Source organism: Plecotus auritus (assembly GCF_963455305.1).
Source record: "Plecotus auritus genome assembly, chromosome: 3".
In the NCBI taxonomy this organism is placed as follows: Eukaryota; Metazoa; Chordata; class Mammalia; order Chiroptera; family Vespertilionidae; genus Plecotus; species Plecotus auritus.
The window spans coordinates 69698579-69722072 of NC_137772.1; the positions used below are offsets into that span (position 1 = coordinate 69698579).

Genomic DNA, 23494 nt, shown 5'->3' on the forward strand with positions numbered 1-23494 from the left:
TCTCACAAAAGGGTTCACTGAATGGCAGAGGTGAAGTATTCTGACAGTAAGATCTATCAACAAGCCTTCTTTGGGGACTAAATTAAAAAGTTCTCACTGGGACACAAAAGATCAAACAGAGTTATGGCTCTAGATAGCTGCTTCGAAGCGTTTATGTTATGGGGGTTGTGAAATTTTTATACTTTTATTATGCAAAGGAAGGGATAACAACAAAGCTTCTGGGTAACCATATTGTGAATCAAAATCATAATTAATATCACAGGCTAATCAGTAAAACCTTAAAATATTTAGAACATGTGACTGGAGGCACTTTCCATAGCCATTCCTGGAGTATGCACTATTGATAAAGTATGGCAAGTATTAAACAACTTTACTTGGGATACAGATTGGAAATAATGTTAAATTTCTGGAAGAAGACAAAGTAGCATGAGGAAAGATTGTCTAGTAGAGACACAGCTGAATTCATTGATGAGAGATGAAAGAGCAGCAACTTAGCTCTTACTACCTCTTTAGTAAATAGGTAGTTAAGATAGAAGGCACACAGGACTGGAAAAGACCTAGTGTTGGGTCAGAAACTTCTAAGTATCTCCTAATATTCATTCGCTCCTTTTCATATCCTATATAATAAAAGGCTAATATGCAAATCGACCAAACGGCAGAATGACCAGTCCCTGTGATGCGCACTGACCACCAGGGGACAGACGCTCAATGCAGGAGCTGCCCCCTGGTGATCAGTGCACTCCCAGAAGCTGGGCTCATGGCTGGCAAGAACAGGGATGGTGGCAGGAGCCTTTCCTGCCTCTGCGGCAATCGGACATATCCCAAGGCATCCCGGACTGCGAGAGGGCACAGGCCAGGCTGAGGGACCCTCTTCCCCCAAGTGCACAAATCTCATGCACCAGGCCTCTAGTGACAATATAAACACCAATTGTTAGGTAGGCATATGGTCACCTAAAATAAGAACATTTCCAGCACCTTACCAGTTAGGTATTGGCATGTGACTAAGTTCTGGCCAATGGCATGTAAGACGTGAGCTGTGCACTTAAAAGATAAAATCTTAAAGGCAGAGAATGTGCTCCTTCTTCCACTCTTCTGTCATCCTGCCACATGAACTATGGTTGTGATAGTAAGAGTTACCTTAGGACATCAGGACAACAGGGTTCACAGATAATTTAACCATCAGGTTTTAGCATTACTGCACATTTTCCAAACAAGAAGTATTGGCAACTCTTTTTCATACTATCTTATTCAGAGCATTTGTAAATCAGACAGGTTTGGAAGATAGAAACAGTGTCTTTCTTTGGGACAGAGAGCAGAATTGTTTCTTCTCCAGAATAATAATGTCTCTCTTCAGAGCAAAGGTTAGGTAGGTTTGTTGGCATCCTCTTTTAAAGAATAAGCATTTCATAAACTCGGTGACCTTCAAATGAGAGAAAAACCCAGTGTGTGTGTGCAGCATTTACCCAAGTCTCTTTGCATCAGCCTGGTGGGACTTGGGGGGACGAGAAGCAGCAATATGAACATGAAGCTCATACTACCTATTGTGCGGTGACTAATAAAGTCATTTTTCTCTGACCCAGGAATCTTGTGTCTTCTCTCAGCTGTGATAGGGTAATCTGTTAGTTGCCAAGTAGGGTTAAATTCAGACTCTTTACAGTTCATGGCAAAGGGTCAGACTCTACATATGACATAGTTAAAAATGGGAACAGCCTGGTTCTCATTATCTACAAAGCCACTTTACACACATTTAACCCATATCCTAATACAAGCTTTATTTCCTGCAACTGCTATTTTGTAGTTACTAGAATAGTAAATATGTGATACCCAGGCACATGGCAACTAGTCTTCAACACACTGACACCTGGTCTCTAAACTTTAGGTAAAATTCATTGGCATGCTGAATAAATACATTCATTAGGGAAAGCAGTAGGTGAGACTCAGATTCTTGCCATACTCAGCAAAATTCTAAAATAGTTTGCTAAAGTCAAGAATATTTCTGAACCCCTGCCAATGTTTGCCTTGCAAGGGAAATACTAGTTAATATGCACAGCAAACTGAACTATGACCTTGATGATTTCTGAGAATATTGTGTGTTTTTTTTCTCATTTTCTCATTGCCTCAGAATGAAATTCCAACTCTATAGCAGGACACACAACACCCTTCATTCTCCTTTTAATCTTCTCATTCTACCAGCTGTATCTCTTCTTTCCCTCCCATCACTACAACCTCTTCCATCAACATGACATACCTGCCACTCTTTATTTATCACCTTCTATGACCTTTCATGACCCTTGTCTTTACTCATAATGTTTTCCCTGCATGTAATGCTTTCTCCCCGACTTCATCTTTCAAATTTCTACTCATCTTTCAACTCTAAGTTAAAATGTCAAATTTCCTTTCTCACTGTGAAACTGTCAACTGTCACTTCCTATGCTGTCAGGGAACAGATTCTTCTTTGTCTTCAGATTCTCAACATATAACTTGTCCTTGTAGTAACAAAGCAGGAAATCAATCTACAGTATATTTAAATAGATTTATCTGAGAAGATAACCTTTGATAATTGTCCATAAAGTTTGATGCATACCTTCCAACATTTATTCTAACTGCTTAGAATATCATGTTTATATCCTTGGTTATTCTTATAGCTTTAATGTAAATATAGTAATAGTTATTATTGTTGTTGTTATTTATTTTTACATTTAAATTTTTAGTCACTTAGCAAATTTCCATTTCAAAATCGGTGAATTATAGATAATGGTTAATAACATATATCTGTAAAGTACACTATTTTCAAGGTCTTTTCAAATACTGAAATACATTTATTAATTTTAACAATAGATCCATAAAGCAGTCCTAAAGGACACTATCATATATTTTACATAAGTTAAGTTTTCTGATTTCTTTTTCACAGCTTGTTCTTGAGGAAAAAAATTAGTGTATTTATTCTTTTCAACTAGTTTTTCCCTAACATTATCAATAATTTATGTTACATTATTAAAGTTAGAATAATTTTATTACTGATCTGTAGATTATATAATACTATGAAGGGCATTAAAAAAGCTAGATATAAAGTAAAAGACACCACTGATAACCTAGCTTAGGCTTTAGTAAATAACTTATAAAGTAATAGTTACCATACATATATAAAACACTTATTTTACAAAAGGAACTGTCAAAAATTAGGTCATTTGTATTAAAGCATTACATAAATTTATTTCTTCTATAATCCCTTGTGTTTATTAGACTTTATTAGGGGAGGTTTACACAGAAGAGAGACTGAATGAATAGTGGTTTTTAATATATGTACTAGTAATTATATTAAACTAGAGGCCCGGTGCATGAAAATTCATGCACTGGAGGAGGTGTCCCTCAGCCCGGCCTGCCCCCTCTCACAGTTAGGAAGCCCTCAGGGGCAGGAGGCGACCCGGGAATCAGGGGAAGGCAATGCCCCCATTACACCTCTGCTGCTGCCATTGCCGGCAGCACAAACCTTGGCCGGCCCTGGTTACCTGAGCCTCAGGCAGCCCTGGGAGGCTGGGCAGCTGCCATCCGAGGCTTGCCTGTGCCTCTGGCCAGCCCTGGGCAGCTGGGGGGCTGAGGGCAGGTCTGGCTTCACCATGGGCCTGCCGCCCCCCCAGCTGGGCTGAAAGGACTGTGAGACTGAGGGGACTGAGCGTGCCATCTTGTGGCTATAGGTGCCACCATCTTTGTTGATGGCATGATGGTCAATTTGCATATTCCCTCTTTATTAGATAAGATAATCAATGATGATATAACAAACTTCATAGTATTGTTTAATTTCTAAATAAAAGCTTATACTAATAGGCTCAATATTGACTTTTATATTGTAAGCAATATGTTATATTAATTACCATTACTTTTATATACATTTAGCTATATATTTGTATATGTTAGCATATTTAATAATCTCAGAAAAAGAAAATGTATGATATATTGCTGCACAGAAATAATGTATTGTCAGCAACACTGAGTTCAGATGTAGCAATACCATAATTTATCACTGTTATGTGTATAAATAAATAGAACAGCTTAAAATCAATAATTTCTTTAAAACAATAAGACAAAAGAGGGGATGCTTTTCTTATATATAAACTAGAGGCCCAGTGCACGAAATTCGTGCATGGGGAGGAGGTGTGTCCCTCAGCCCAGCCTGCACCCTCTCCAATCTGGGACCCCTCGAGGAATGTCTGACTGCCCGTTTAGGCCCTATCCCAGTAGAATTGGGCCTAAACGGGCAGTCGGACATTCCTCTCACAATCCAGGACTCCTGGCTCCCAAATGCTTGCCTGCCTGCCTTCCTGATTGCTCCTAACCACTTCTGCCTGCCAGCCTGATCACCACCTAACCACTACCCTGCCAGCCTGATTGATACCTAACTGCTCCCCTGCCAGCCTGTTTGCTCTTAACTGTCCTCCCCTGCAGGCCTGGTCACCCCTAACTGCCCTCCCCTGAAGGCCTGGTTCCCCCAACTGCTCTCCCCTGTAGGCCTGGGTACCCCCCAACTGCCCTTCCCTGCAGGCCCGGTCGCCCCCAACTTCCATCCTCTGCCGTCTTGGTCACCCCTAACTGCCCTCCCCTGCAGGCCTGGTCCCTCCCAACTGCCCTCTCTTGCTGGCCTGACCACCCACAACTGCCCTTCCTTGCAGACCTGGTCCCTCCCAGCTGCCTTCCCCCGCTGGTCATCTTGTGGCAGCCATCTTGTGTCCACATGGGGGCAGCCATCTTGTGTGTTAGAGTGATGGTCAATTTGCATATTACTCTTTTATTAGATAGGATTAGATAGGATAGAGGCCTGGTGCACAGGTGGGGGCCAGCTGGTTAACCCTGAAGGGTGTCCTGGATCAGGGTGGGGGTTCCCTTGGGGCACGGGACAGCCTGGGTGAGGGGCCTGTGGTGGTTTGCAGGCTAGCCATGCCCCCAGCGACCCAAGTGGAGGCCCTGGTACCTGGGATTTATTTATCTTCTATAATTGACACTTTGTAGCCTTGAGTGGAGGCCTGGGCCAGCCAGGGTGTGCGGAAAGTTTGGCTTCCTCCATCACCGGGGCCAACTCAAGCCTCCTGCTCTCTCTAGCTCCGTGGCTGGCACCATTTTTGTTGGGATTTATTTATCTTCTCTAATTGAAACTTTGTAGCCTTGAGTGGAGGCTTGGGCTGGCCAGTGTGTGCGGAAAGCTTGGCTTCTTCCATTACCGGGGAAACCCAAGCCTCCTGCTCTCTCTGTGGCCACAGCCATCTTGGTTGGGTTAATTTGCATACTCGCTCCTGATTGGCTGGTGGGTGTAGCTGGTGGGTGTAGTGGAGGTATGGTCAATTTGCATATTACTCTTTTATTAGATAGGACTATGTGCCTCATGTGAAGATACCCAATAAACTAAATTCCTACAAAAAGATTTAGTTAAATTTTAATAATAATACATCAAGCTATTGCACACTTCCCTTGAGTTAGATCTTCAATATAAATATAACAAAAACATAAGTGAAATTCAGATTTCAGAAAGTTTTTAAGAAGATAAAAATCTTCTGAGTGAATAATTATTTCACTTCTGGGTGCTTTTGCAGGCTAAATTGTCCAATACTTTTTCTACAAAATGCTCCTATTAGTTAATATCAACATGTTGCAAGATTGAGATCTGGCAGACAACTTGTTGAGTAATCAAGCGAAAAAGCATTATGTCCATAAAGGTCACACTCGGGCAATCAGAAACACTTTATCATGGCAGGCATTCAAAGAGATTTAAACAGCTTTAAAAAATAAGTCTCCAGTATTTGAATCAGTTTAGCCATCATATTTTAGAGTTAGTAAAATATAATAGAGCATAAATTTGTAAATATAAGACCTGAATTAAATTATATGCTAAGCAGTAATGTCTTCCTGAACATTTATTTATAAATTGAAAAGTACTGAATTGTTTATTTACCAATATATTAAGCATAATGTCCATGAATAAGACAAAATTTCATAACATCTAACCATATTAAAACCCAACCAAGTCATATCACCCTCTGCTCAAAAAATGTCTTATGGCTTCCTGTTTCACTCAGAGTCAATGTCTACAAATACCTGTATGAGGTTCACCCTGAACCCCCCACCTCTCACCTCATCTGCCACTCGCCCCTCAATCTCTGTTCCAGCCACTCTGGCTTCCTTGCTGCTCCTGGAACTTGGTAGTCACCTGTTTTGTCTGCCTTGAATCTTCTATGGGAGATATTCCTGAACTTACATCCAAACACTATTGTCTTCTTCAAATTTTTGTGCAAACATCATCTTCTCAGTGAGACCTTTCCTGATGATATATTTAAAATTATAACCACAATCTCCCTCTTACCATTGCACACTTGACCCCACTTCCCCGCTCTGTCTATGTCTACAGCACCCAGTCTTTATAAAGAAGTATATGTGTTTATTTTGTATGTTATGTCTACCCCTTATTCCAGAAGAATTGAGTGCAGGAATATTTATCCTGTTTTGTTCATGTATACATTTGCAAAACTTTATATGATGTGTATAGCATAAACTAGGCATTCAAAAATATGTGCTGAGTGAATTCATAAATAAATGCAACTCTGTACCTCACTGTGATGAAATTTTCATAGCGATGACCAAATAGAAAAGATCTATTTTATTATAAATAGTATATTTTTAATCATTTAAGTATCATTTATGCTGTAGCACTTATTTTCCCAGGTATGTAGCATACTTGTCATTAACAAAATAACTATAGGAAAGTAAGTGTATTAAGTAGTAAGTTTTAGCAATATTCAGTCAGATTAACATGACTGCACACTTTTTTTCCTGTAAAGACTTATCTATGTAACACATTAGCTATAGGTTAAGCACTGGTTAAGGAAGCTGATATTATGACAATACTTGCTTAGATATTCCATTTAGCTGGTGTTCTAAACAGTAGGGATAGAACACAAGAAGTAGCATGATTTATTTGCCAGTGCAAATCAATTGATCATCAAGTAAGACAATCAGTTTTCAATTATGGGTATTTTCAAAAAAATTGGGGGTAAATATATATTTTTCTATATTTTAAATAATAATTCCTTAATATTTATTGAAATAATATATTAAAATATTGAATTAGTATGGCATAAGCAATGTAAATCTATCTAACATTCTAGAAATAACAGGTTAGAAAATTATAGTTGTTTGAATTTCATCTGGTATTATGCATATTAGAATGATGGGAACTCTAGGCACATGCAGTTATTTATAGAGTACCTCTAACAAAAATTTCCATGTGAAGTAGTATTTCAATTATATTTGAGACTCCTACTGTGATTAAACTTATCTTTAAATGGCATTTCTTTTTCTACATTTTGTCATCCATACTATAGTATTAAGTCATGTTTTTCCAATTGTGTTTTTTAGGTTGTATTCAGTTGGAGGTCGCGATGGAAGCTCGTGTTTGAGTTCAATGGAGTATTATGATCCTCATACAAATAAGTGGAACATGTGTGCTCCAATGTGTAAAAGAAGAGGGGGTGTTGGAGTAGCCACATGTGATGGTTTTCTTTATGCAGTAGGAGGTCATGATGCTCCTGCTTCAAATCACTGTTCCCGGCTACTCGATTATGTAGAAAGGTAAGACCTCAAGGACACTGCTAAAGTGAGAGACAGTGCCAATTATACTGATGCCTAGTCCAAGGGATTGTAAAAACTACGTTTAGGAAAGGTAAATTCAACTCCTAGAGTTTCTTCTCTCAACCTCTCTCTTTTGCTCGCTCAACAACCCAGAACTTATCATTATACATAGTTTTCTTTCATCCCTGCACATCACTTAGAACTATTATATTGTATGTATTAAGAATTAGAAAGTTATAAAAACTCAGGGTGATATTGCTTATTATATAAGGATACATGTTGATATTTGGGGAAGTGAGAATAGGGAATATTGAGGTTAATTGTTTTATCAGCTGGTATAGGATAAGTAATTCCACTGTAATGTATAAGTTTCTTACTCCTGCTACACATCCATGACAATTACATGATATCATTACTGTAGGACCCAGAATGACAGATAAGATGCAATGTGAGCACTGCTGTTCTCCATGACAAAAGGGAAGAGCCAGAGTAGTAAACTGTTCTCTGGTCCTTAAAAATTTTACTTACAAGCAATATAATTATCTTCTGTGTATACTTTGGTGATAAGCCAGTCACATGGCCACAGGAAACTTCAAAGGGTGGGAGGACAGTATCCTAAATTATACCTGGATGAAGAACAAAATATCTGGTGGATCACACTGATGACAAAAACAATTTTTCTCTTGATATTGAAAAGCACGTCCTTCATTCTCATGCTTTTAAGTGGTATATACAGTCAGTGGGAGAAAGGTGCTCTCTCTCACGATATTTTTTCCTACAGACATATGGCTATTTTTACTGAGAATAAGTCCAATGTCAAGAGATAGCTTTTAGTGTACAGGCACGGCTCATACTTAAGTCACATCTTGGATAAAATACAGAAACATGTTTAATTGTATTGTTATTCTGTATTATTTTATATATACAAATATGCAATCAGTTATATTTTATTTAATTTTTCATTCATTTTTTAAAATACCGCTAATAGACTGGCAGCTTATTCACATTTTCCACTGCTAAATTCTTGGGGAAAATGACAAAGAAAATGAATATGATGAGTCTCCTACTTTTACCGTGAATATCTTGTATAAATGCTACCAATGAAATGATATTCCATACATATATTCTCTTCTAACTTTACTGTATAATGTATTGAAATGCTGTTTGTGAACAAAGACATAAATAATTCAGCCTAGGAATACATTTATGGTGCAAAATTAGATTTAAATAAGCATAGCTATTTTAAGTTATAGGAGTGCAGTGGGTATAAGCTGCTTAAGTAATGCAGAAGCACATGACATTATCCTGATTCTTATTCAAGCTCATGCTATGTGGCAGATTAATAGCATTTTTGCAGTTTCTACAACATATATTCCGTATTAATGATTTCACATGTATATCATCAATAAATCAAGGTACTGCTGTAAAATTATTTTGTACATATAATGTAAAAAATGTTTATAATCATAAGCAACTAAATCATTAGGAATAGCAAGAAGTAGTGTACAATGTTGTTTTAAACATAAATATATGGGTGGATATGTAGGTGGACAAATTTTATTATAGGACAATAATTCTTATGGAAATGTAAAGGTATTATATAATGGTGGTATTAAAGTACATTTATGTAATATTTATGAAAAATATGTAAAGAGTCAGGCTACCTTACACACAAAGAACACTGGCATTTCAAATCAAATCAGGTAACGAGACAGAGACTGAGCATGAACAGGAACATTAGAATAGTTGATGAAACAGAGAAAACTAATTTTGTAGCCAAGCCTCACTCCACGGACAACATCTTAGGGGACAAAATCAATGTCCAAAATATGCAGTAAGTTCTAGCAAATTTAGGCCCAGGAGGTGTACTCCATTAGAAAAGTCACCTTCATCTATTTACTTATTCAATATATATCGTTTCAGATGTATTTTTCACTGTGTTGCATAGAGCTTAAAATGTATTGTAGAAAAGAGACAAATAAATAGCTAATTAGAACTCTTTAAGATCAAAAACAAAACTAGAAACCAGATAATGGATCAGAAAAGATGCTGAAAGGCATCAGTCTACTGCTGGTTAATAACAGATCAGAACCACCTTTACCCTTAAATTTGCATCCCAGTAATGAGAATTTGTAGGAGAGGGGTGTCAAGACAACAGGAACCTACTACACCTGCCTTTGTAATACCCACTCTTGCTTTTTCCAATCTTTTCTTGTGTAGTAGCCAGAGGGATCTTTCCATAATGCAGACTTTATCTGAAAGCACAAGAGTTTTCATTAGTGTCAAATATCAATGTTATAATAAAAAATATTTGTTTTACATGTATTTTTTCACTAAACTAGGTTCTATGTGCTGATAATGATCAAGATTAGCTTGTCTATGTCCATATGCCTTTAGTTGGCACAATCCTTGGCACAGAGTAATCATTCAACAAAGGATTTATTGAATCATTCAGACAGTAAAAAGACCAGTCCTCAAATTTCTTACAAGGAAAAGCATCTTAAGATATACTGCAAGTAGGTGCCTACATAGATTACTAGATAGATAAATAGATAAATAGGGATATAGCTAGATAGATGGTTGATAGATAAAGTGAAAGTTGGATAGATGGAAGAATGGAGGATGGGTAGATGCTTGGATGTTTGGATGGACTGATGGAAAGACATATAGGTAAATATATTTTTATTTTTTATTTCTTCATTTGCATGTAAATACCAATTTCCACCACCAATGGCTGAATATCAATGATTTACATATAGTTAAGGCATATATTCAACAGCCAAAACTTTTTGAAGGGGCCTAAATTATTAAGCAACTTTTTGTAGATTAGTTGAAAATTATATTACTACCAGTATATCATTTAAACACTAATAAAATCTAAGTATGAATTTTGATATATTACTTGTAATAAACATAAAACTTTTATTCAAACTCTACTAAAATCTACTCCAGTCATATCAAAAAATGTCATCTAAAATAACAGCATTTAATATACAGGGTGTCCCCAAAGATGTATACCCATCTATATTTAAAACCCTAAGCAACTGTCTAAACATCTGACCGTCCAACCAGTAACTATGATGTGCAATGACCACCAGGGGGCAGATGCTCCTACAGGTAGCTATGACAGGCACTGACCACCAGGGTGCAGACACTCAATGCAGGAGCTGCCGAGCTGTGGTGACTTGGCAGCTGTGTTTCTCGGGTGACACCCTTGGAACCAGAAAGAAGGGAGCCTGATTCCGGGGTGTGTCACCTGAGAACCACCCTCGTGCAATCCAGGACCCATTGGGGGTTGTCAGCTGGTTTCGGCCCAATCCCCATAGGCCAGGTGGAGGGACCCCATCAGTGAACAAATCTATAGTACTGGGCCTCTAGTACTTTGAATAATTATAAAGGCAGTGTTTATTTAAAATACATTTTATTTTCATTTAATAGCTATCAGCTGTTAAAGTGTTTATACATTTTTTGGGGACACCCTATATTATTGTCAAGACATTGAACAATATTTTATCATCTTTAGATCTTTGTTAAAAATAAAATAATTTAAAAATTTCTTTCAGGCATACAGTGGTAAATACATTATTTATTTAATTAAAGAATTATTTTAAAAATTACCAAAACATTCTATCTAATAAAAGAGTAATATGCAAATTAATGATCACTCTGCTACACCCACAAGCCATGCCCACCAGCCAATCAGGAGCAAGTATTCAAATTAACCCAATCAAAATGGCTGTGGTCACGAAGTGAGCAGGAGGCTTGGGTTTCCCTAGTAATAGAGGAAGCCAAGCTTTCCACACACCCTGGTCGGCCTAGGCCTCCACTCAAGGCTACAAAGTTTCAATTATAGAAGATAAATAAATCCCAACAAAAATGGCTGTGGCCACGGAGCAAGCAGGAGGCTTGGCTCCGCTCAAGGCTACCAAGTTTCAATTGTAGAAGATAAATAAACCCCAGATACCAGGGCCTTCGCTTGGGTCACCGGGAGGCGTGGGCAGCCTACAAACCACCACAGGCCCCTCGCCCAGGCCACCCCATGCCCCAAGGGAACCCCCACCCTGATCCAGGACACCCTTCAGGGCAAACCAGCTGACCCCCACCCATGCACCAGGCCTCTATCCTATCTAATAAAAGAGTAATATGCAAATTGACCATCACTCCAACACACAAGATGGCTGCCCCCATATGGTCAAAGATGGCTGCCCCCATGTGGACACAAGATGGCCAGCAGAGGAGGGCAGTTTGGAGGGACCAGGTCTGCAAGGGAGGGCAGTTGTGGGCATTCAGGCCAGCAGGGCAGGGCAGTTGGGAGAGATCAGGCCAGCAAGGGAGGGAAGTTGGGCACGATCAAGCCTGCAGGGGAGGGCAGTTAGGGGAAAACAGGCTGGCAGGGGAGCAGTTAGGCATCAATCAGGCTGGCAGGGGAGTGGTTAGGGGTGATCATGCTGGCAGGCAGAAGTGGTCAGGGGCAATCAGGAAGGCAGGCAGGTGAGCAGTTGGGAGCCAGCAGTCCTGGATTGTGAAAGGGATGTCCAACTGCCCATTTAGGCACAATCCTACTGGAATCGGGCCTAAATGGGTAGTCAGACATCCCTCGAGGGGTCCCAGATTGGAGAGGGTGCAGGCTGGGCTGAGGGACACACACCCCATGCACGAATTTCGTGCACTGGGCCTCTAGTTAATATATAAGTTAGGAATTAAATTTTAGATTATTTCATTTATTTTAATTTCTCATTTTATGTTTTTGATTCAAACATAATTTAAGAATTTTAGCATATATAAGAAATGAAGAGAGATAATAAAAGAGGGATTTACTTTTTATTTAAATTATGGATTCTTATCAACTCAGCCATTTCACTTAACATGTGACCCTAAGACATCCATACATATTGTGTGGAAGAGCTTGTATTGAAGAATATATTCTGATCAGAGAATAATTCATATTTTGAGACTGAATTAGAAAGAAATCTTGTCTGATATCTTCAAACTATTTTAAAGTTTTTATATTTTTAACTTAGGCAGTGGTTGTGATTGATGACTTGAAAAATCAGGAGAAAGATGATAAAATAAAGCAATTCATCAGCAGCTTTGCCATATTTATTTATTTACATAAACTGATGTCTATATTTGATTATTTTGCTGTTCTAAAATATACCTTCTAGTGAAGGTTAAATTTTAGCCAAATTGCAGTCTGTTTCTTTGTCTCTTTCCAACTGTAGCTTTAGGCTTTATGTCCCAGGAGGATAGCATATAAGAAATGCTTTAAAATATTGACTGAAAAAAATCAATGGATGGATTAATGTGCACTGTCCAATGAATTGGGCCTTGATTTTAAATCCTACCAGGAATTATGGCATTTCTTTTTTTTTTCTTCTTCTATAGTTTGGACTAACAATACAAGAAAATTATTTTGTCTATTTATTTTATAAATTTTAGATATAGATATTATAGCCAAATGTATATCATATATTTCACAAATGTTTCACAATATTTGCTTTATATTCAGATATTTTACATTTCTTTTAAGGTAAATATATAATTCTTCATGAAATTCTTTACTGTTGTTTGGATGATATATTTCTATCCAACAATTCCAAAATCTTAGTGACTTAAAATAACCATCTATTTTCTTTCATGATTCTGTGTTGATTGGGTTCAGTTAGTCTATTCTACTCTATATGATATTGCCTGATGCTGCAGTTATCTGGGGCTCAACAAGACTGGAATATTCAAAATGGTTCTCTCAGAGAGCTGGCCTTTAGGGCTATCTGTCATCTGAGAGCTTAGCCAAGGGTTTCAGAGTACTGTGGTTCTCTCCTTGTAGCTTGGATATCCCACTCTCATTGTGGCTTGGATATCCCACCAAGTGGTACCTGAGGTTCCAAGGTAAAGGAGTTCAAGAGGAGGGATCTCAAAGAGGAGAGGTGTACAATGAAATTCAGGGGTCCTCAAACTACGGCCCACGGGCCACATGGCAGCCCGCCGAGGACATTTATCCGGCCCGGTGGGTGCCGCTGCCTGTCCTGCTTAGCAGCCGACTCGTCCCGGGCCCACAGTGCGCATAGGAATTTGTTCATAGTTTTATTTTAAACTATAGTCTGGCCCTCCAACGGTCTGAGGGACAGTGAATTGGCCCCCTGTTTAAAAAGTTTGAGGACCCCTGCATCAGGCCTCTGGTTCCATCACACTTGACCAAGTTGCATTGGCCCATGCCAGTGACCTTTAGGGTGGAGTGAAGCTTCTCAAAGACATGACACTAAGAGGCCAGCTTCATTAGGAAGGAGCCAGCAAAGTAACAATTTACAATTGTGTATATATATTTATATTTATATTTATATTTATATTATTTATATATATTTAAGTATAATTTAATCTTTATTGTTCAAATTATTACAGATGTCCCTCTTTTTTCCCCCCATAGCTCCCCTCCACCCGGTTCCCACACAACCCCAGGCCCTCGCCACCCCACTGTCCGTGTCCATAGGTATTGCATACATGCATATAAGATTTTTGTCCAATCTCTTCCCGCACCACCCCCACACCCCCTTTCCCCCGAGAATTGTCAGTCTGCTCCATTTCCAGGCCCCTGATTCCATTACATTCACCAGTTCATTCTGTTCATCAGAATTTTTATTCATTTGATTTTTAGATTCACTGTTGATAGATATGTATTTGTTGTCACTTTGTTGTTCATACTTTTTTATCTTTACCTTTTTCTTCTTCTTCCTCTTCTTAAAGAATACCCTTCAGCATTTCATATAATACTGGTTTGGTGGTGATGAACTCCTTTAGTTTTTTCTTATCTGTGAAGCTCTTTATCTGACCTTCAGTTCTAAATAATAGCTTTGCTGGGTAGAGTAATCTTAGTTACAGTTTCTTACTATTCATCATTTTTAATATTTCTTGCCACTCCTTTCTGGCCTGCATAGTTTCTGTTGAGAAATCAGCTGACAGTCATATGGGTACTCCCTTGTAGGTAATTAACTGTTTTTCTCTTGCTGCTTTTAAGATTCTCTCTTTGTCTTTTGCCCTTGGCATTTTAATTATGATGTGTCTTGGTGTGGTCCTCTTTGGATTCCTCTTGTTTGGGGTTCTCTGCACTTCCCAAACTTGTAAGTCTATTTCTTTCACCAGGTAGGGGAAGTTTCCTGTCATTATTTCTTCAAATAGGTTATCAATATCTTGCTCTCTCTCTTCTTCTGGCACCCCAATAATTTGCATGTTGGTACACTTGAAGTTGTCCCAGAGGCTTCTTACACTATCTTCATATTTTTGGATTATTTTTTCTTTTTTCTCTTCCGGTTGGGTGTTTTTTGTTTCCTTGTATTTCAAATCTTTGACTTGATTCTTGGGATCCTCTAGTCTGCTACTGAATCTCTGTATATTATTCTTTATTTCAGTCAGTGTATGCTTAATTTCTGACTGGTCCTTTTCCATTTTTTTTGGCATTCTCACTAAGATCCTTAAGATTCTCACTAAGTTCCTCAGAGGTTTCTATAAGATTCTTAAATAACCTTATAACTGTGGTTTTGAATTCTATATCCAGTAGTTTGCTTTCCTCCATTTCTTTCATTTGTGACAAGTTTCTTTGTCTCCACATTTTAGCTGCTTCCCTGTGTTTGTTTCTATGTATTGGGTAGCTGCTAAGTCTGTTTGAATTGATAGAGTGGCCTTGTATAGTAGGTGTCCTATAGGGCCTAGGCTCAGCCTCACCAATCAACTGAAGTGTTGATTGGTTCACTCTTGGTTCACCCCTTTGTGGGCTGTGTACACAGTCTTGTTGTAGTTAAGCCTTGATTGCTCTTGGTATCTTTGGGAGGAATTGACCTCAAGGCCAATTGGCTGTGAGGACCAGCTGTGTCTACAATGGAAGAGCTGCTGTGCAGGAGACACCCTTATGGGGCAGGACTTGCTTCAGTGGGGCTTTGGTGCTCACTGAGTGTGCCCCTTGAGTGTGTCACTTATGGATGTGAAGAGTTGTAATGTGTTATGGTCTCACACTGACCACTGGGTACACTGGCTCTTGGATCTCCAAGGAGGTGCAAAGTAAGCCACTGCCTGGGACCACCCAGCAGGAGCTACAGAGAAATATGCAGATTCCTCCTCTTTCACAGATGAGGCCCAGCTGTGAAGCAACACAGTCTGCTGTGGTGCTGGCCTTTGCCTTTTTTTTTTTTTTAATTTCTTTATTGATTAAGGTATCACATATTTGTCCTCATCCCCCCATTCCCATCCCAAACCCCTCCCCATGCATGCCCCCACCCCCCTGTTGTCTGTGACCACTGGTTAGGCTTATATGCATGCATACAAGTCCTTTGGTTGATCTCTCCCCCTTACCCCCACCTTCCCCTACCTTCCCTCTGAGGTTTGATAGCTTTGGGGCTCCCTGACCCAGCTGCAGTTTGACAGGTTTTAGGCTGAGAAAGGGCCAGCCATTCATATGCAAAAGCCACTGTGCAAAGCTTGGGCGGGGTTGTAAATTGGATGGGATGGGGTCCCAGGGAATCTCCAGGGCAGAGCAAACAGCAATGGCTGCCAGTCAGCCCAGCACCTGGGAGGTCCCAGCTCAGGAACAATGACCATTGTGAGCAGCTCAGTCTGGAAGAAAGATGCTCCCACATTCCTGCCCTGATGCCAGACAGTCCAGTTTCTCCCCATATGTGTTTGGGTTTTCCACTGATTCACCTGGCACTAGAGCTCAGAGCAAGCAGGAGCTTGTTATCTCCCTCCCAATTAAAAAAGTGGCACACCTGGGTGCCAGCCCGTTCTGAGCCTCTGCATCTCTGCACCTCCTACCAGTCTCAGTGCGCTTTCTTCTTTACCTCTCTAGTTGTACTTCCACTCCGCAGTTCTGAATGATAGTTGTTCTGTATTTTAGTTGTAATTCTGATATGGTTGTGGGAGGCAGCAAGTACAGGTATTTACCTATGCCTTGGTTCTCCTTGTGTTTATATTTTAAAAGTAATTTTTCATCCTGAAATCAGGTAAATATTCATTCATATTTGCCAATCACTTGGCAAATAATATAAAATGCTCATCTCCTGTAACTCTTTTTTTCTGAGAAGACCCAGAGGTCATGTAACCGGAATCCTTTCTCAGCCTTAGCTAAACCAATCCCACAGGTCTGATTTGCCACCATCCCACTTTGTCAGGTGGCACTGCCATTGTGGGCCCCTTTGTGGGTGAAAATAGGAGCACCAAAAGACACTGTGGTCTACTGACCACAACACAGAATGAGCAATCTCTAAGGCCACTCCAGCTAGGCCCCGAGAGGCAGAAGGGCCATGCAGACCTGTAGTGGTGCAAAAGTGCGGTCCATTGAACAAGTTATTTAGAAAATGGCAGACTTCCTTGAATTTATATTTTATCAAGGCAAGTCTCTGCTAAGATAATTCCAATAACTAATTTTTTAGGGTAGATAATAATCATATGTTTGAAATGGAAATAATTTTCTCTCCACTTTTCAGCTTATTGCATATAGTTTTTTTTGAAAAACACTAAATAATTGTAGTAGTTCATATAACATATTTACCAAAATTTACAATTTCTGGACATAAAATAAACCTCAACAAATTTCAAAAGCTTGAAATTTCACAGAGCATGTTCTCTGATCACAGGGGAATTGACCTAGAAATAAATAACAAAGACTTTTTTTTTTCAAATGCTCAACAATTTGAAATTAGACAATACCCTTCTAAATAGCATGTGGCTCCAACAAGAAAATATTTTTAATTGTGTAATAATGAAGATATGATATATCAAATTCTGTGGAATGTAGCTAAAAATTTTTACAGACAAATATATAGATTTAGGTTCATTTATTTAACAAATTAAAAATCTGAAAGCAAAAGTTTTAGCTTCAATCTCAAGAAATTATAACTACACTAAAAATGAAATAACAAATACAAGAGTGAAATAATAATGATAAAATATTAATGAAATAGGAAAAATGCAATAGAGAGGATTTAAAAGAAGCCTGAGTTGTTTATTCTGAATGTTTGAAATAAAATTCATAAACTACTCACAAAATTATCAAGAAAAAGAAGAGAAAAAGTACCTATAAAGAAATAAAAAAGCAAACTTCACTGTGTAGTCTGCAGACTATATAAAGAGAGAATTTATATATGTTTATACCATTATTTGAATTGATAGCTGAAATGAACAAATTTATAGAAAAATACAATTTTATAAATATTATATAAGAAGAAACAATAGAAAAAAATGTGACTAAACTCTCTCATGAGCATAGATGCAAACATCCAAAAGAAACATTAGCAAATCAAACCTAGATAGAAATAAAAAGGAGTATATCTCAATAAACTTGAGTTTATTCCAGAAATACAAGATTAACTTAAAATAGAAAAGTTAATCAACATGACTCAATATAGTAATAAGCATATGAGTAAGTGCAAAAGTAATGATAAGAGGAAATACCCATTGCCCAGCCAGCATAGCTCAGTGGTTGAGTGTTGATCTAAGAATCAGGAGGTCACAGTTCTATTCCAGGTCAGGGCACATGCCGGGGTTCCTGGCTTGATTCCCAGTGTGGGTGTGCAGGAGGCTAGGAAGAAGTCAATAAATGATTCTCTCTTATCATTGACAGAGTTTCTCTCTCTCCCTCTCTCTTCCTATCTGAAATCAATAAAAATACATGAAAAAAAAAACAAAAAACTAAATACCCATTATAATAAAAACTCTCACCAAAATTGGAAGTAAAATTAATACAAAAATTGATAGTAAAATATTAAAATACTAGAGGCCCGGTACATGAAGTTTGTGCACAGGTAGGATCCCTAGGCTGGGCTGGCTATCAGAGCCAATCAGGGCCTCCTTTCCCCTGCTGCCAGATGCCAACCGGGGTCTCCCTTCCTGGGATGCTAGCAGGGGCCTTCCTTTGTTCTATACCACCCCCTGGTGGTCAGCACATGTCATAGTGAGCGATTGAACTCCAGGTCTCCCGGTTGAACTCCCAAGGGGACACTTTGCATATTAGGCTTTTATATATATAGGTTTTATTTTGAAGTTTTTATTAGATTGAGAACAAAGTTGCTGTCAATACCATTGTTCTTCAACAGTTTATAGAGTAATTAATCAGTGGTAAGGCAATAAAGGGAAAGAAAATAACACTTGCAAAGGAATGAATAAAACTGTCAATATTCAAGCTTGCATGATAAATATCAAATGATAATCTAAACAAAATCTAAGCAGAAACTATTTGAGTTAATGAGTGAATTAGTAAGGTTGCTATATACTGTCAATATATAAAATTAAGTGTATTTCCACATGTAAGCAATAAATAACAAAGTTAATGTATAAAAATTACCATTAAAATAGGTTTAAAATACCTAGCAATAAATACTAAAGAGAAAATAAAACATTATTGAGAAAAGCTTAAAAAGTTTTAAATAAATGGAGGGGAATGCCATTTTTATGGATTAGAAGATTGAAAATTATAAGAAGGTGAATTCTACTCTAAATTGACTATAGGTATAATGCAGTCCTTATTAAATTATAAACACTTGTGGATTGTGATTGTGGGTATATACATTGAAAACGTGATCCTATAATTTAAATAAAAATAAAGAGTCCTAAATCCCAAGAAAACCTTGAAGAAGCAATAGGTATTAAGAATAATTATAAAGTCACTTTGATAATATCATGATAGCTATTATGATGTCAGTTTATAGGAAAAATAAATAATTTTATTTTTACTCATAATTCACAAATAATTTATTAAAAACAATTCAAACATAGATTGCATAATTATTTTACTAGAAATCTAAAGACTGCTCTTTCAGTTATTTTATTTTCCTTTTACTTTTTCTTTGCTTCCTTATTTGTTTTTGTTTAACAGGAAAACCTACCTGGCTACAAGCCATTTCTGTGTCGTTAATTTGCTTTCTAGTTGAAAATTAGCCGTATAAACTTAGGAAAATGGACATTTTCAATTCTATTTGCTATCAAAGTAATGCTTTTATATTTAAAACAATTCCCCTTTAAATATTTTAAGATTGATTCTCATCCTTAAACTATAGAAATGACCATGTTTGAAAATTAAAGGTACCTGAAAAACTTGAATAGGGATTTTCAATGAGAAACTAACTTTTGTTCTCTAACTGCTGTATGCCTTGAGCAAGTGTTCACTTTGCAGCCAGTTTTAGCCACAGTGTTTATACAGTGCTTCTCTTGCTTGAGGGCTATAAACTTTAATAGAGTTCCTGATGCAGAGCTCATGCTCTGGCCATGAAGGCCAAGGTGAAACGTAGGAAAGGAAGAGAGCCTAAATATGAAGCAGCCCCTGCCTTTTCCTTTTTCTTTTTAGTGAACAGGAAACCAGAGGCTCACTTCTCTAAATGCTTAGAACTACATCTTGTCAAAATCCAGAAATGACAGTGACAGAGTTCACTATTAGTAATTGTTTGAAAATGCTTATACATCTGTAAATCCTTCCCTCAGCTAAAAAAAAAAACAACAACAAATATTTGTTTCATTTTTGGGGTAGCAATCTTGTACATCTCCAGGCTGAGAGGTGAATTTATAAAACTCTGAATACAGGAAAATCAATTTAAAGTTATTAATGTGAAAACAAGCATAATTATTAGCAGTTAATTTTGAATTTATGGGATTATTTTTAAATATCAGGGAAAGAACATTTTTTGGGGAGGAGAGAAGGTGGTACTTGGTATTTGTTTTGTTTTGGTTTGTTTTTCTCACAATATATAAATTTAAATATAATCAACATTGCCAGTTATTAATTATAAAAGATTGGATTACACATATAAAGTATATTACCTACCACTAATGAGAGGTACATCTAATTCAAAGATTTAATTTTATAAAAGAATGCACTAGATTTTTAAAATTCTCTTCAGGAAAGTTTGTAAAATATAAAAGAAATTATATCTATTTCTAAATGTAGGATATTATCTTTAAAGCATGTAGAACACCCTAGTGTGTCCTTATTTTATCCTGGAATATGAGTATTTGAGAATTGTTTTGCTATTTGAATATCACTTGAAGATTCATAAGCTTTCAGAAATTCATTTATTATTGCTTAGTGTATTACTGTTAGCTGTTTTCTCAGTTATTCTGCTTTTTTGCAAAGTGAAAAATGAAGTCTGCTTCATAGAAAAGCTGCTGGAAAGAATTCTGTAGAGCTGAATAAAAATTAATTGAGGACTAAAATATGACTTCAGAAAAAGCAGTTTTAGTGAATTGATTGTGACAAAAGCCAGATTGGTTTCTATTGAAGAATGAATAAAATAAAAGAATGTTCACTGTTCACTGAAATTAAAGTATATTATACATTCTTCCTTTTAAAGTTATATTTACAACAATAATTTCCTGACAAACAAAAAGTAAACAATACAATATATTCCCCTACACTCATTACCCAGCTTCAACAACCATCACCAATCTGTCATTCTTGTTTTATTCATTCACCTTCACTGCCTTTCCTTTTTCCTAAAGTATTATTTTAAATAAATTATTCAAGATATCGTTTTTGCTGAATATATATGATTTCATCCCAGAAACAAACAAATAAAATAATCAGAGCTTTATATTTCAACATAATCACAATGTCATTATCACAACTAATAGAAACTTCAATAATGGCTTATTAAACTCTGATGCCCAAAATTAAAATTTCCAAAATGTCTCAAACATCTTTTAATAGTTGGTTTGTTTAAGTTGAGATCCAAATAAGGTCCACTCATTTTGTTATGTTTTTAAATCACATTTAATTTATGACAGTTACTTCTTATTTATTATTACTGTTGTTTTTTTTGAATTGAAAAATTCAGTTATCCTGTGTATATTCTACTTTATACTATAGATTGTACTATTTGACTCCTTGTGGTGTCTTTTCTTTGTCTACTTATTTTTGGTCCTCATTAAAAAATATAGTTATAAATGTCAAAATGTTCATGATACAAATTTAAATATTGTAAAGAAGATTATGATGGCATAGATTGTGTCTGTGTTTGTGTGTCTATATATGTCTCTGTCTCTTTGTGATGGTTGCATTTATTAATTGCTGCATGTAAAACTGCATTTTTATTTGCTAGACAGCCTGTGCTTTAAGGTGGTCCTTGTTTTGCAAGCATTCAACCAGTCTCTCATTTTATAGGCTGTCCCAACTTTTTCAACCATGGAGTGTAATTGCATGTAATATCATGAATAGCATGAATATTCTCTATTAAAATATAAATTACAGATCCTTGGGGTCCTTCCCATCATTTGTTATAACAACCTTCTTTATTTCTAATAAACTATAGGTGAGGTTTTTTTAGCTTTTTTTGTGTTTGTTTCTTTCTTTAAGAGTTTGTGGGTTGAAAGTTTCAATTAGTGAAAAACAGGATTGAAGCAGAAAGAAAGAGTATATTTGCTGTGTTTATAAAAAACAAAACAAAAACAAAAAATTTTCATTCAGTCCTCTCCCTCCACCCCCCTTTACCTTATTGCTGGCACTGTTGAGACTTGCTCAGTGACATGGGCTATGAAAGAATTCATGACTAAAAGAAAAGATACAGAGAGGAAACTTATTTTCTTTTCCAATGGAGTAAAGGGCCAAGTATTGCTAATCAATACAGGGAAGAGAACAAAGGGAGTTTGCATTGTTCAGTAGTTGCTAAGGGACAAGGAAGGGAGGGGAATGGTGTTGAAGTTGAGCAGACACCAGAAGGGTTGTCTTGGAAAGTTACACTTTATTCACTTTCCACGAGACAGTCCAGCAGATATTCTAAGGAGGTGTCTTATCAGTATTTTTTCCAGAGCTGTAAAACAAGCTTAGACCAAAAGTTATAAAGAGTTCAAAAGGGAAATCTGTTTGAAGGGGAGAGGGAAAAGAAGGAGAGGATGAGGAGGAGCAAATTATCTTGAAACTGTTAAAACAGCAGGAAGGAGTTGGATGGAAGAATGTAGCCTTGAGAGTAGCTTATCTTAACCTTTAGTTTGAACAGAGGAGTCAACAATCTTGGAGTTTAATTACCTGGTGTTTCTCATAAGTTGAGCAAGGCCACAGAAATGAAACAGAAAGGCCTCTTTGCTGTCCTTACAGATATTATTACAGACTAGCAGCCCCGGTGCACAAAATTTGTGCACTGGTGGGGGGGGGAGGGGCCGGTTCCCTCAGCCCAGCCTTCCCCCTCTCACTAGACTGGGAGCCCTCAGGGGATGTCCTACTGACGGCTTAGGCCCGCTCCTCTGCGGGGGGCCACCAGGCTGATCAGGGGAAGGCACCAGCCCCATCACCCCGCTGCTGCAGCCACTGCCAACCACCGCAGCTGCCAAGGTGTTTTCATCAACATGGACTCCAGTCCCTTCACCATGAAAAAATGACAACTTTCTTTAGGCATTTTAAAGATGTGTCTTTCATAGTATATGGCATTTCTTTCTTTTATTTTATACTCACCTGAGGATATGTTTCCATTGATTTTTAGAGAGTATGGAAGAGAGAGGGAGAGACAGAAAGAAACATCAGTGTGAGAGGGACACTTTGATTGTTTGCTTCCTGCATGAGCCCTGACCTGGACCCTGGCCATGGAGGAACCTGTAACCTAGGTACATGCCCTTGATCAGAATCGAACCCAGAACCTGTGGTTAGCAGGCCGAGGCTCTATCCACTGAGCCAAACCAGCTGGGGCAGGATATGACATTTCTTACCCCCTCCAACAGCAGACCTTTGTTTTTTCCTCCAAGAGTGTGGTGGAAAAACCCTAGTTCACCTTCTTGGATTCTTATTACCCAAGTTACCAAGAACACTGCTAGAGGCGGCATACAGGGAGCTTAGCCAATGAGCGGTCAGAAAAGGTGTTTACATTCTAACTGGTTTTGCTCAGTGGATAGAGCGTTGACCTGCAGACTGAAGGGTCCC

The 23494-nt window shown here is 37.7% G+C and overlaps 1 protein-coding gene across 1 annotated transcript in view; it reads left to right on the forward strand.

Moving 5' to 3' along the window:
- The window catches only part of KLHL1 (kelch like family member 1), a 435664-nt gene that overhangs the window by 400633 nt on the left and 11537 nt on the right, over positions 1-23494 (forward strand). The window contains exon 9 of the mRNA XM_080659234.1: positions 7402-7614. Within this exon, the coding sequence (XP_080515360.1) occupies positions 7402-7614 (213 nt within the window). The remainder of the gene's footprint in view (positions 1-7401; positions 7615-23494) is intronic.